At 31.5% G+C, this 12,522-nt stretch overlaps 4 protein-coding genes across 4 annotated transcripts; 1 reads left to right on the top strand and 3 right to left on the bottom strand.

Annotated features, from left to right (window-relative positions):
• Positions 1-590: 590 nt before the first annotated feature.
• Positions 591-4,565, bottom strand: LOC123275505 (eukaryotic peptide chain release factor GTP-binding subunit ERF3A). Its single transcript, XM_044743657.1, has 6 exons — positions 4,027-4,565; positions 3,444-3,640; positions 3,206-3,326; positions 2,508-2,970; positions 1,670-2,409; positions 591-1,535 (listed from the first exon to the last, which is right to left on the bottom strand). The coding sequence occupies exons 1-6, from the start codon at positions 4,355-4,357 to the stop codon at positions 1,492-1,494; spliced, it is 1,896 nt and encodes a 631-aa protein (XP_044599592.1). The 5' UTR covers positions 4,358-4,565; the 3' UTR covers positions 591-1,491.
• Positions 4,566-5,166: 601 nt separating this feature from the next.
• On the top strand, positions 5,167-7,605 carry LOC123275506 (tyrosine--tRNA ligase, mitochondrial). Its single transcript, XM_044743658.1, has 4 exons — positions 5,167-5,406; positions 5,504-5,663; positions 6,217-7,115; positions 7,181-7,605. Exons 2-4 carry the CDS (start codon positions 5,527-5,529, stop codon positions 7,531-7,533), a joined length of 1,389 nt encoding a protein of 462 aa, XP_044599593.1. The 5' UTR covers positions 5,167-5,406; positions 5,504-5,526; the 3' UTR covers positions 7,534-7,605.
• Positions 7,591-11,067, bottom strand: LOC123275504 (coiled-coil domain-containing protein 40-like). The gene is made up of 6 exons (XM_044743656.1): positions 10,672-11,067; positions 9,989-10,611; positions 9,664-9,907; positions 8,368-9,594; positions 7,891-8,049; positions 7,591-7,818 (listed from the first exon to the last, which is right to left on the bottom strand). The coding sequence occupies exons 1-6, from the start codon at positions 10,876-10,878 to the stop codon at positions 7,591-7,593; spliced, it is 2,688 nt and encodes an 895-aa protein (XP_044599591.1). The 5' UTR covers positions 10,879-11,067.
• Positions 11,068-11,166: 99 nt separating this feature from the next.
• On the bottom strand, positions 11,167-12,166 carry LOC123259083. Its single transcript, XM_044719350.1, has 4 exons — positions 12,152-12,166; positions 11,934-12,026; positions 11,659-11,862; positions 11,167-11,577 (listed from the first exon to the last, which is right to left on the bottom strand). The coding sequence occupies exons 1-4, from the start codon at positions 12,164-12,166 to the stop codon at positions 11,302-11,304; spliced, it is 588 nt and encodes a 195-aa protein (XP_044575285.1). The 3' UTR covers positions 11,167-11,301.
• Positions 12,167-12,522: the final 356 nt, after the last annotated feature.

Raw genomic sequence — 12,522 nt, 5'->3', positions numbered from 1 at the left:
CACTAGATCATTAATTATTAGCAATAAGAATAAAATCAATAATAATATTGATAATAGTAATAATAATATTAATATTATTAATAATAATAACTCTTTATCCTCATTATTTACTCTCTCCTCTTTTCACATCTGTTAAATATTATTTACTCTATACCATTTGAATTAAATCACGCTTGAGCGAGTGTTAATTTTTACTATTAAAAAAAAAAAAAAAAAAATTCACATTGAACAAAGAAAAAGAAAACAATAATTTCTTAATAATTTTAGATCAACTGTTTACATAATTTTATCTCCTTAATTTGAACGATTAATAATTGATAATTATTAAAGAATAAAACTCACTTGTAACTATTACAAACATTAATATTAAAACATTAATATAATAGCCGTGTAACAGTAATTAATTATTATGTATATACGTGTATCAATACAGATAATATTTATATACATAACTACATGCATTTGTGTATATATAAAAATTAAGCGCAGTTGAACGCATGTGGCCGTCTTTTCAGTATTATATTCAATTGTTAATTATAATTAAATATTGACATAATTAATGCAATAATTTTCAATATATATTTAAAAAAAAAAAAAGATATTTTAAACGTTTTTCTATTTTATGATTTTCCTCTTATTAAACTTAGTTTTTCAGTCACTAGTGTAAGCACAAGTGCGTGTACTTTACACGAGGATCGCGTGAGAGGACCGCGACACCGGAGTGAAGAACGAAGAGCGAGAGAAGGAAAAAAAAAAAAAGAAGGTAAAAATGAATACCTAGCGTCGCGGCAGAGGCCAATGACCCTCGTGTCCATCGTAAGTTACTTCAAACAAGACGTATGTACACTTGTTTAATTTTGTTTTATTGTTTACTTTTTTCTCTCTCATCATTATTATTAAACCGTACTTGTGATCTAAATTGAAGACTGCCAGGTGCGTAACCACTATACGCTTAAATTGTATTCTACTCGTATCTGCGATCGTTGAAAAATGGAAACCAACTAAAGTTATTTAAAATGAACCGAACAAAAATAATAACAAATAAAATGAAAAACATTATTTATGAAGTTAATGTGTGGAGACCGGCATGTTTACGAATAATATTTGCGTTTTATGTAAATAAGTGTAAAAAAGTGCCTAGGATTGAGAGGCCGGTATCACGTTGCCGAATTATTATTATAAAATCGAACCAACTACGCAATTGGATCCCGGAGTTATTTTTTTGTCTTTAATGTATATTACTATCTCATATTTATTTTCATCCCGATCGTCTTTTTCTTCATCATCATTATCTTGTCCATTTTCATCTTTTTATATTTTTATTTTTATTTATTAATATAATAATCTTATTATTTTCTTTTTCTTTCCGTTTTAGTAGTAATATTCTTATTTATCTCGCATATCATCTTGTACGCGGCTCGCTGCGTCGTTGCGTGTACACTTCCGCTATTGCCTTCGACCGGCACTAACGATCGATGACGTTGAGCAAATTTACTCGACAACCTTTAGCACTTTGCCGATGGCAATAGTTTTATCTGTAATTAATAAAAAAAAAAAAAAAAACAAAATTATTTATATTTAAATCTAACAACCAGAATTGTATAGCATAGTCAAATTAAAGAAGCTTTAAAAGAAGATAAAGATATAAATGAAAAATAAATAAACTTACTTTCGTCTCTGAGGGTGAATCGTCCCATTTGGGGAAAGAGTTTAAATTTTTCAAGGCAAATAACTCCAGCACACTCTATTCTCATAATGGCAACCTGGTCTTGCTTAACAAACCTAGGTCTCGTTTTACTTTTATCCCCAGTCTTTTTGTCAACAAGACAAAGCAACGTTTTAACCGTGACCTCTTCAGCAGCACAATGAATATGCATCACAGCGCTGTAGCCCGCGCAAATGATACTCTTGTGCTCCAATATCACTACTTGAGCATCAAAGACTTTACCAGTAGTTATTGGATTATTACCGTCGCAAAGTACAAATCCTGGACTAACGTCTTCCTCTTCAATACCCTTAAGCTTTATTTTAACATTTTCACCGGGACCAACAGACGTGACTTCCTCATCATCCGACCACAGCTGATCGACAATAACCGCCGTCCTGTTTGGCATAACTAATAAAGCTTGACCTTTTCTAGATTCACCCGCTTCGACTTTGCCCATTACCACCGTACCCATGTCCTTGTACTTGTCAACTATAGGCATGATAAATGGTCCGTTGCTTTTACGATTGAGCGATGGTAGCGAATCAATGAAAGGTATAAAAGGTGGCCCGCTGTACCAAAAACACAAACTCTCGGGTATCGGATCTTTTAACCCGATTCCCAATTGACCTGACACAGGCATAAAGGTAAGATCTTTCGCCGGGTTGAACCCTAATTTACGGAGGTATGGAAGGATTTTGTCTCTGAAAAATTTTATTAAACATCATATAACTATCTAATCTAATAAATTATAATTGTAAATTTCTATCTATTATATAGTATAATTAATTTTAAGTATTACCTGCACTCGTTGTATCGGCCCTCATCCCATTCTACAGTTGGATCATCCATTTTATTAACTAAAACTACAAGATGCTTGACACCAGCCGTTTTAGCAAGCATAGCATGTTCTCTCGTTTGTCCACCTCTGTCAAATCCAGTTTCAAATTCACCTTTTCGCGCAGATATTACAAGTACAGCAAGATCAGCTTGTGCCGCACCTCCAATCATGTTTGGCACAAAACTCTTATGACCCGGTGCATCCAATATTGTAAAATGTTTTCGCTCTGTTTCAAAGTACGCTCGGCCGACTTCTACCGTTTTACCCTTTTCACGTTCTTCCTGGTTGGTATCCAACGCCCAACTGAGATACCACGTTTCTCTGCTACGCTCCTTGGCTTCTCGCTCGTATTTTTCGAGTGTTCTCTTGTCTACCATTCCCGTGAGTGCCATTATCTGACCACCGATTGTTGATTTACCAGCATCTAAATTATTTCATCAAGATAAATACACGTTTCTACTCGGAAAGAACAAGATGACACTGGATATTATCCCAGATTACACTCTATAATCTGAATTTTTCTAACAACCATCTGAAATTTTTTTTCACCACAGATATCACCGAGTATAATCTGGGATGATATCCAGTGTCATCTTGTTCTTTCCGTGTAATACGATCTAAAAATTTTTAAAATATAAATTATATCTAAGCAAACGTACCAACGTGACCGATAAAAACAACATTTACATGTTCTTTTTTGCTCTTCGTATCTTCTGCTACTTTAACTGGTTTCTTTTTCGTTATCTTTACAATCATTTCTTCATCTTCTTCAATGTCCGCCTAGTTTAATTATATATACAAATCAATTAGTATATTTTTATAATAACCAAACATGAAGAAAAAAAAAAAAAAAAAAAAAAAAAAAAAAAAAAAATATTGAGTGAAATAAAAATTAACCTCTTCATTTTCTGGTGTTATGAGAGGATCACCATCAACAGCTGCTTCCTCCCACGAATCAGCTGGTTGATGTTCCGGACTGCTGTTGCTCGCTTCTGGGTCAATGACGTTCGAAGGTGGAGGAGGTCCTCCTCCAGCAGGAGGTTCCTCGACTCGGTTGCCCACAGGATCCGGTGGAAGGGCTGGTACTGGTGGTGCTAGAAACATAAACAAAAATAATAATAATAAATAAAAACTTCAAGATAAATAATATAAAAATAATGATGATTATAAGATTCTACGAATATATTTCATTACTCATTTGAATTAAATAAATTACTCTAGCTTGGTATTAGCTTAGTTATCTAAGCACGTATTCGATTTATCGAGTATCGAACAGAACAAACTGGACAAAACCAGCTGAGTTGTGTATCACAAGCACAAGTCAGGTTATCATGTACTACCAGAGAGGGGTGTAGCAAAATGGGGTTAGATATTGGATGCCTAGCCTCTCTTAACATATTTTCGTCCTCCATTAAAAAATTTGCATACTCCAAAAAAAAAAATATAAAATAATATTTAAATAAAATGATTTAAAACAAACCATGATGGGTTTCTGGCGATACAAAAGTAGTTGTAGCAACATTAGTTTCGGAGATACTGGTGGATTCGTCAACTGGCGTATCACCACCACTCGTGGCAGCTTCAGGTGTTGCCACGGTGTTATCAACGTTAACTGGCGTGCTGGCACTACTAGTTGTCTCGTTGCTGGTGACATTACTCGGTGGCAATGAGTTTATGCAGAATGAAGGCACAAATTCAGCTGCGTTAACATTTAGAGTAGAAAATTTTCCCTCGATAAATGTATTGTCGGCGGTAGTGTCAGCGCTGTCCGCCTGTTGTTCCCACGAGTCTGGTGCTACGCTGTTCGCCATATTTATCAATCTTTCGGCACACCCACTATCTAATTTACGATAATCCAATATGTTGAATAACTTTATGCAAGTTCTTCAACTAATTAAACACAATATTTTATGTATTCCGTATTATCCTTAAAAAAATAATTATTTCACGAGTATATGCGCGCACAGCACACGCGTATGGCTCACTCGTCCGCGTGCAGTCCCCGTGGTCTGGTTTTTCGCTGCTGCTGCTTGTAATTCGTGTCTCTGCCACCGGAACAGCGCTAGTCAAAACAATTATTTTATTATTATTTTTATCAACTGCTGTTACATCTTGTAATTATAAATCATAATTCCAACTAAATTTTGCTCCAAAATTTTTTTTTTAATAAAATAAAATTAGTAATTTTTTTTTTTGATTCAATTTTATTAAAATTATTAAATTATTCATGATAAATAAAATAAAAAGTTTATATAAAAATTATTATAAACAATTTATTATTTTAAATATTTATAAAATTTTTTAATAAATTTTTATTTGTTTACCTTTTTATTTATTTATTATCTCCGTGTGCTTTTTTAGAGCTTGGACGAAATAGTTTGCGTTGATTACTTGCTTTTCTATTCTTACACTACTTTTTTTTTTTTTTTTTTTTTTTTTTTTTCATTAAAAATAATCTCAGAGTCAAGAATCTAAAATAGAATTTTTTGCTAGTAATAATTCAATAAATTTTAACATTATACTTACGTTTGTATAGAATTATTATTTTTACTTTTAGAATCAGTAAAAAAAAATAATTTTTATGATTTTATTTATGATTTGATTTTTTTTTTTTAGTTTTTTTAGCGCCAACCGTCAAATGAAATGGTGACGAAATGGAGTAACACGTGTGTTAAATTGATGAATGATAAATTTTTATTATTGTGACATTATATTTGTTACAAACTAATTCAATGACTTATTAATAACTGTCACGATGCATTAAAACTCTTAATTATTTTACTGTGTCTAGTTCTATATGAAAAAATATAATTATTTAAAAATAAGCTCCGAGAGGTTGAAAAAAAGTACTTTTGTACAGGTATTTGTAAATTATTTTTAATTGACAGTGCCTTCAAAATAATTACCAAGTTAATCACTGTACTAAATAATTTATTATTTTTTTTTTTAATTGACAGTGATTGATAATTATTGCACCGCAATGAATACCAAAAAAATTTTAAGGTTATACTCAACCAGAAAGTTAATCCTGAGAAATGAAAGATTTTATTCCAACAGAAACATCCTTGTTCTCAATGACAGGGGAATGTATCAAGACTTGTTCCCAGCAACAAGCGCGTAAGTTGTTTTTATTATATCATAAATCATTATTAAATACATAAACATAAACATGGCCAAGAAGCTCTTTTTGGGGTCTAATTAATCAGACTAATCAATTTAAATAAATTAATTGTCTCTCCTTAGAATCCTGATAAATCTCACTGGATAAACTGTAATATTTTTATGACACTAAAGTTAGAAGACGTGTAAAAATTTTTGATTCTTTTTATTAATTAAATTACAATTAAAAAGATATTTCTAAAAAAATTGCACTTAAAGTTTTTTAAGTTTTTTACATGTGACAATTTTTTTTTAATTGTTTAATTGAAATTTTTTCAATAAAAAATTTCTAAAAATTTTGAAATGTCGGCTAACTTCATTTTCATATATTTTTGCAAATCTTTAAAATGTGAAATTGTTATTTTTTTCGCTTCTTTCGCAATTATAAATTATATATTTTCTTTATATTGTAATTCCATGAATGTATATTACCGATTGGCGTTTTCTAAATAAATAAATATTATTAAATTACTTTTAAGTATTATCTGACAAATTTCATATATTTTTGCAGACCTGAAATTAAAAGTCTCTTAATGAGAGAACCGCAATGTGTTTACTCAGGATTTGATCCCACAGCAGACAGTCTTCATGTAGGTAATTTGTTGGTTTTGATGAACTTACTTCACTGGCAGCGAGCTGGTCATCAAACCATAGCCGTACTGGGTGGCGCAACGGGGCTAATTGGAGACCCGAGTCATCGAGCGTCGGAAAGAGACGAAATAAATTCAAAAATTCTGGCAGAAAATGTAGAATCGATTAAAAAAAATATTCAGACGATATTTAAAAATCATGAACAATATTTCTGCAAAGATTTTCGTAATCCTGTGAAGCCTGTTATTTTATTAAATAATTTAGACTGGTACAAAAATGTAAATCTCATTGACTTTATCCGTGGGATTGGAAAGTATTTTAGGATGGGTACAATGATGGGAAGGACGTCAGTCCAAGAAAGATTGAATTCTGAGACTGGAATGAGCTTCACTGAATTTTCGTACGCTTTATTTCAAGCATACGATTGGCTGGTTTTGTTTAATAAGTACAAGTGTTATTTCCAAGTCGGTGGTAATGATCAAATGGGCAATATTATGTCCGGACACGATTTGATTAGTAAAGCAACTAAGAAAACTGTTTTCGGGCTTACAATGCCGCTAATTACGTCTGAAGGTGGCAAAAAGTTTGGTAAATCTCTGGGTAATGCTGTCTGGTTATCTAAAGAAAAGTCTTCTCCCTTTACATTCTATCAATTTTTTATAAGAACTACTGATGCTGATGTAGAAAAATACTTAAAACTATTTACCTTTTTACCAATATCAGAGATTAATAGTATAATGGATAGTCACAGAAAATCACCTAGTAAAAGAGACGCGCAGAGAATTTTAGCGGAGCAAGTAACGCTTTTAGTTCATGGTCGTAAGTATCATTATTAATTATAAACTGATAAATACTGAGGATTAAAATATTTATTTTGTTTGCAGAAAAAGGTCTAGACGAAGCCGTACGTGCGTCTTTAATTTTATACGACACTTCAATAGAAGCTTTATCTAAATTAGACGTAGACGATCTTATGAATGCGTTTGTCGGTGCCAAAATAAGTGAATTATATCATGAACAAGGCCTCACGAGCTACGGACTCGCTATGAAGATAAAATGTTTTAAATCAGAACATGATGCATCGAGAATTATTCCAGCAGGAGGTTTTTATATTAATCATAGTAAAGTTACAAATATTAATGAAGTTATAACACCTGGAATACATATTTTGCCAAACAATCTAACTCTTGTGAGAGTTGGCAAAAAAAGTTACCATGTGGTAAAATGGTTATCGTAATATGTAAATATATTTTTAAAATAAATAATTGTTAAGAGTACTTTTGAATAAAATAATTTATGATAATTGTAACGTTCGTAGAATTTTTTTTATATCGTCTTTGAGGTGAGGAAAATCTCGACTAGTTTGCTCCATTATTTCTATCAGATCACCATTTAAAATCCTCTGACGCTCTAGTTCGTCATTCAATATTGCTTCTGATTTATGAAACATTTTGTATTTTCCCTCCCTGACTTTTTGCAGTAGTCCTATTTTACGTTGTTTTCTCACCAGACATTCAAGTTTCTATAATGATAAATCCGGTTATTAAAACAAAACTAGTTAATTATAATTAATTACTTAAGTATTTTCACTTACGTGATGTTTCATAAGTTCAGCTTCAGCTATTTGTTTATCTATCTCATATATTTCATCTTCATAATCCTTTAATAGTTTTTTATTCTCATCAGTTTCTATTTCAAGTCTATTTTTTTCAGCTTGTAATTCCAAGATTTGATTCTCCAGAGATTTATTTTCCTGAAATAAATTTTTTTTCCATTGCAATTAAAAATATTATATATTATTTATAATTGCAGATAATTATTGTATGTTATAATTTAATTTAATTAATCGAGAGTTACACACGTGTATTTCCCAACAAACTTACTAGCTAGCTATTAGTTAATTACTTTGAACTTAAATCCCAAAGGCTCCAAAGGGTTGAACCCTTTTCGTACTTCATAACTTAACTAGCTCGTAGTCCAGTGGCTTAATGAAAGGAAACTTGCCAAGTATCATACAAATAATTTTAAACCTTTGGGATAGCCGTATTTAAAATTTACCCAAAAATTTTACCTTAGAAATTTGTTTAATCTTCATTCTCCGTCCTTCCATACGTTTTTCAAACATGACCTGTTTGTTATGACTTCCCCGTGAATTTTTCTGCTCTTTCGCCAAAGCAGAATCCATAATCATTTCTCTACGAACAACACAGTGCTCCATATCTTTAATCATTTTTTCTTGTGCTTTTTTCAAATGCGACAATCTCATTTCCATTTTATGTATCTCACTCTTCATAACAGCAACCTCGCCACCAGGATTCTGTTCTTCTTTAATAACTTTCGAAGTCTCAGCAGCAACTTTAACTTTTTTCTCCCACGACAAATACTCAGAGTGAGCGGCACGTAATTTGTCTTCTAGCAAAGACTTTTCTTCCGCTAAATCACGTATATTATTCTCCAATTTAATAAGTTCAGTCTCTTCATCTTGTAACTTTTTCGTAAATTCATCTTTGGTAATAAAATTTTTATCCTGCAATTGATCCTTAAGTTCTTTTTGTTCTGCAAGAATAGCATTAGTCTTGATCAGACGCTGGTGAAGTTCATTCATTCGTCTGTCGATATTCTTTTCCGTTTTCTTTTCATTCTCAAGCAGACGCTCAAGTTTTAAATTTTTTTGCTCCATTATCATTATCTGTTTACTCAGACGATTGATTTCATCGAGCTGAACATCTTGTTCCTGAGTCAGTCTAACCAAAAGACTTTCTTGACGCAACCACTGTTGTTGAGATTCTTGATTTTTAGCGTCAAACTCCTCAATACTTTTTTCCAACGAAGCTATTTTAATATCTTGGGGCGCCATATCGATACCACCACCCTCCTTCAAATTTATCTCGTCTATTTTTTTATTCAACTCAACTATTTGTTTCTGCTTACGCTCAATCAATGAATTATACTTTTCTATCTGCCCTTGCAAATCCGCCAATTCTTTTTCTCGAACACTATTAGAGTGTGCTAATTCCTCTAAATCTTCTTTTCGCGAAGAAACGTCGCTAGTCAATCGCTCTAAATTTAATAAATTCTTTCCATACTGATTTTCTGTTTGAATCATCGATAATTCCAATTGATTGACTGTCTCTCTAGTATCACGCAGTACTTTAGTAAGACTTCTTACTGCTTTATCTTGAATTACTTTATCTTCAAGTTTCGTTAATACGTCGTTCTCCAAAGTCTTCTTTTGATGCGCCAATTTATCAAATTCTTGATCTAAAGATTTTTCTTCATTTTTTAGACCTTGAAATTCCTGAAAAAAATATTTACAATTTATTAATAAACATAAATAAAAATATCAATGAATTAATAAAATATTTACATAAGATAAAGCTCCAACTTGAGTATCATAATAATCAATCTGATTATTAAGTTTGTCAATTCTGTATTGCATAGCTTCAGCTTGATCATTTTGGGCTCCATAACCAGCATCAATACACCTTACTTCTTCCTCAAGTCTTGATTTGATTTCAGTTAACTTTTCATTATTCTCCATTTCTTTTTGAGTGTCTTTTTTAACTTTTTCTATTCGAGTAAGCAAAGTCTTGAAAGATTCTCTCATAGTTCTGAAATAAAAAAAAAATCATTAAATTAAATTAAATTAAAATTAGCAATCAATATATAAAAAAAATAAAATTGATACTTACAATCTTTCATGAGACAGTTCATCAAATATTTTATCTCTTTGTACAATACTGGCAATAACACTGTTCCAGGCATCCATCAAATCCTTTCTCTCTCTCTGAAGTCCCCTGAGATCAGCATCCGCGTCAGCAACAGTTTGAGTAACAACTAATTTTTCTTCATTCTTAATCTCAATTTGTCTTTTTAAATCATCTATTTCTTTTTCGAGTCTCCAAATTTCTTCTGACAGTTTCCACAAAATATAATCAGCTTCTTGTTTCTGTCGAATCATTTCTCTTTCAACAGTCGCGTCTTTTTGCGACATTCTTTCAGCCACAGCCATACGATCGGATATTTCTTGTTCATACTCTGAAAAACGTTTGTACAGTGACGATGTGCTTTCAATTTCCCGCAACATTTCTTCAGCACGTCGGTTTTCTTCTTCAGTCTCATTACGTACTCTGTTACGTATTTCTTTCAGCTCAACTAAATGACATTCTTTTTCTTCTCGACTTTGTTTTATATCTTCCAATAACTTTCTGTACTTTTCAACCGCGGTTTGTTGGCGTGAAATTTCTCGCTGAGCTTGATACATCTCAAGGCCTTTTTCTTCACGTTTTTTATTTGTCTCTTTACACGTCACTTTCTGCAATAAAAATATACATCTAAAGTAATTTAAATAAAATATTTTCTATAAAATACTTACAAGTTCATTGATTTCTTCAGTTAAATTTTTATTTATTTTTACAAGATGAGCTTTGAGTGCTTCTTGAAATCGTTTCATCAGAGGATCTTCTGGGTCGAGAACTTTCAAAGACTCTGCAGGCTTGTCTTCATTCCAATTATCTTTTATTAATTTATAAATCTCTTCATCCTGAGAAATATTTGGATTTTGCAACTCTAAAGCCGCCATTTTATTATTTAAATAAATAATTAAGTATATAAATTAATAAATACAATGTCTTTGGCTCATCTAACCAAAAATTAAACAGAAAAAATAAACTAAATTCAACAACTATTGGTTACCATAGATACAAACTAATAAATCGATTGCGAAGTGGAAATAATTACTCACGCTTGTTGCACTTACAAATTGTTATAAAATAATGAGTTAAGTTTGCAACTAAACCAATAAGTATAAAAATAATTAATAATAATTATCCATCCTCATTAGAATTTATAAATGTATCAAAAATTATCATGTAATCATTACAATTAACATAGAATAAATTATTATTTCATCACTTTATTGCTACAAAGTCTACGCACTTTAAAGAAAATGATTTCTACAAATGTAGAACAAGGTCAAATCGCAAGATATTTTTTTCTAAAGCCATTAAGATTTATCGAATGAAGCGAATCGCGACTTGATCCTCGCGGCATTCTCTTGGGCTAATCTAGCAGCGGCGTTGGCCTTCATTACCGCAATCTTTGTATTTTCAAGATCGCGTTTCGCTTGTCGCGTCCTTTTGGTCAATTCATGGAGACGCCGGCGTGCATCGTTCACTAGTTGTTCTTGCTCGATAAGCTCACGTCGTGCTCTTTGGGATGCTTCTTCCGACACTTCGACATTTTTTGTCAACGTGCTCAAAGATTGACTCAGTGTTTTATACTAAAAGAAAAAAAAACAATTGGTCAATTAATTTAATATTTATAGAAATAATAATTAATAGATGTCTTCTTCATGATTTACTTCTTCACCAATTTGCTGAGCTGCCAGGACAGCAGATTTAACTAAATCCTTAGCTCGTCGAATTGAACCGACTTCTTCATCAACAACAGCTTGAGCTTCTTTTACTTCTTGTTGCAGTTGCGTTACAACAGACATTTTTCCAATCAATATCGCTTCAGCAGTTTTTGCAGCAGATGAAGCTTTGTCCGCTAGTTGAGCTTTTATCTATAATTATTAAATCTAATAATTATATTATTACTTAGAAAATTTTGAAAAATAAGAAAAAAGATCTTTACCTGACGAGAAGCTTCAGCAGCAGCTGCATTTTGAATATCTGAAGCAGCTTTAGCTTCATTGGCAGCATCTTGAGCGATATTCGTTGCCTTGTTCTAAGTCAAATTATTAATATTAAAATAAATCTATATTATTAAGAGAATAAGCAAAATTTTGTGGCCAGTGTATTTATATGATAAAATGAATTTTTATGGTTAAATTTAGTATCATTGGAAAAGGCTTGACATGACTTCATAATTAATAAATGACCTTGTATCTCGTGAACTATTCAAATTTTTAAAGATATAAGCTCACCCTGACATTACACTCATCAAGACCTTTCATTTGAGTACCCACATCAATATTGTATATATTTATATATATTATATATATGTATATATGAAAAATATATAAAAAATGCATGTGGGTACTCAAATGAAAGCTCTTGATGATTGTAAAATCAGGATGAGCTTACATCTTTAAAAACGTCAATAGTTAAAAAATTACAGTGCAATTTAACAAAAGTTATTATTTAATAAAGCAAAATTTTATTTATTTATAGTTCACAAGTCACGGCAGTCACATAGTGACTGCAAGGTTGCTAGTCTATTT

This window comes from Cotesia glomerata, linkage group LG2 (assembly GCF_020080835.1).
Source record: "Cotesia glomerata isolate CgM1 linkage group LG2, MPM_Cglom_v2.3, whole genome shotgun sequence".
Classification (NCBI taxonomy): Eukaryota; Metazoa; Arthropoda; class Insecta; order Hymenoptera; family Braconidae; genus Cotesia; species Cotesia glomerata.
Note: the sequence above shows the minus strand (reverse complement) of the source record. Positions and strands in the feature narration are given on the sequence as shown.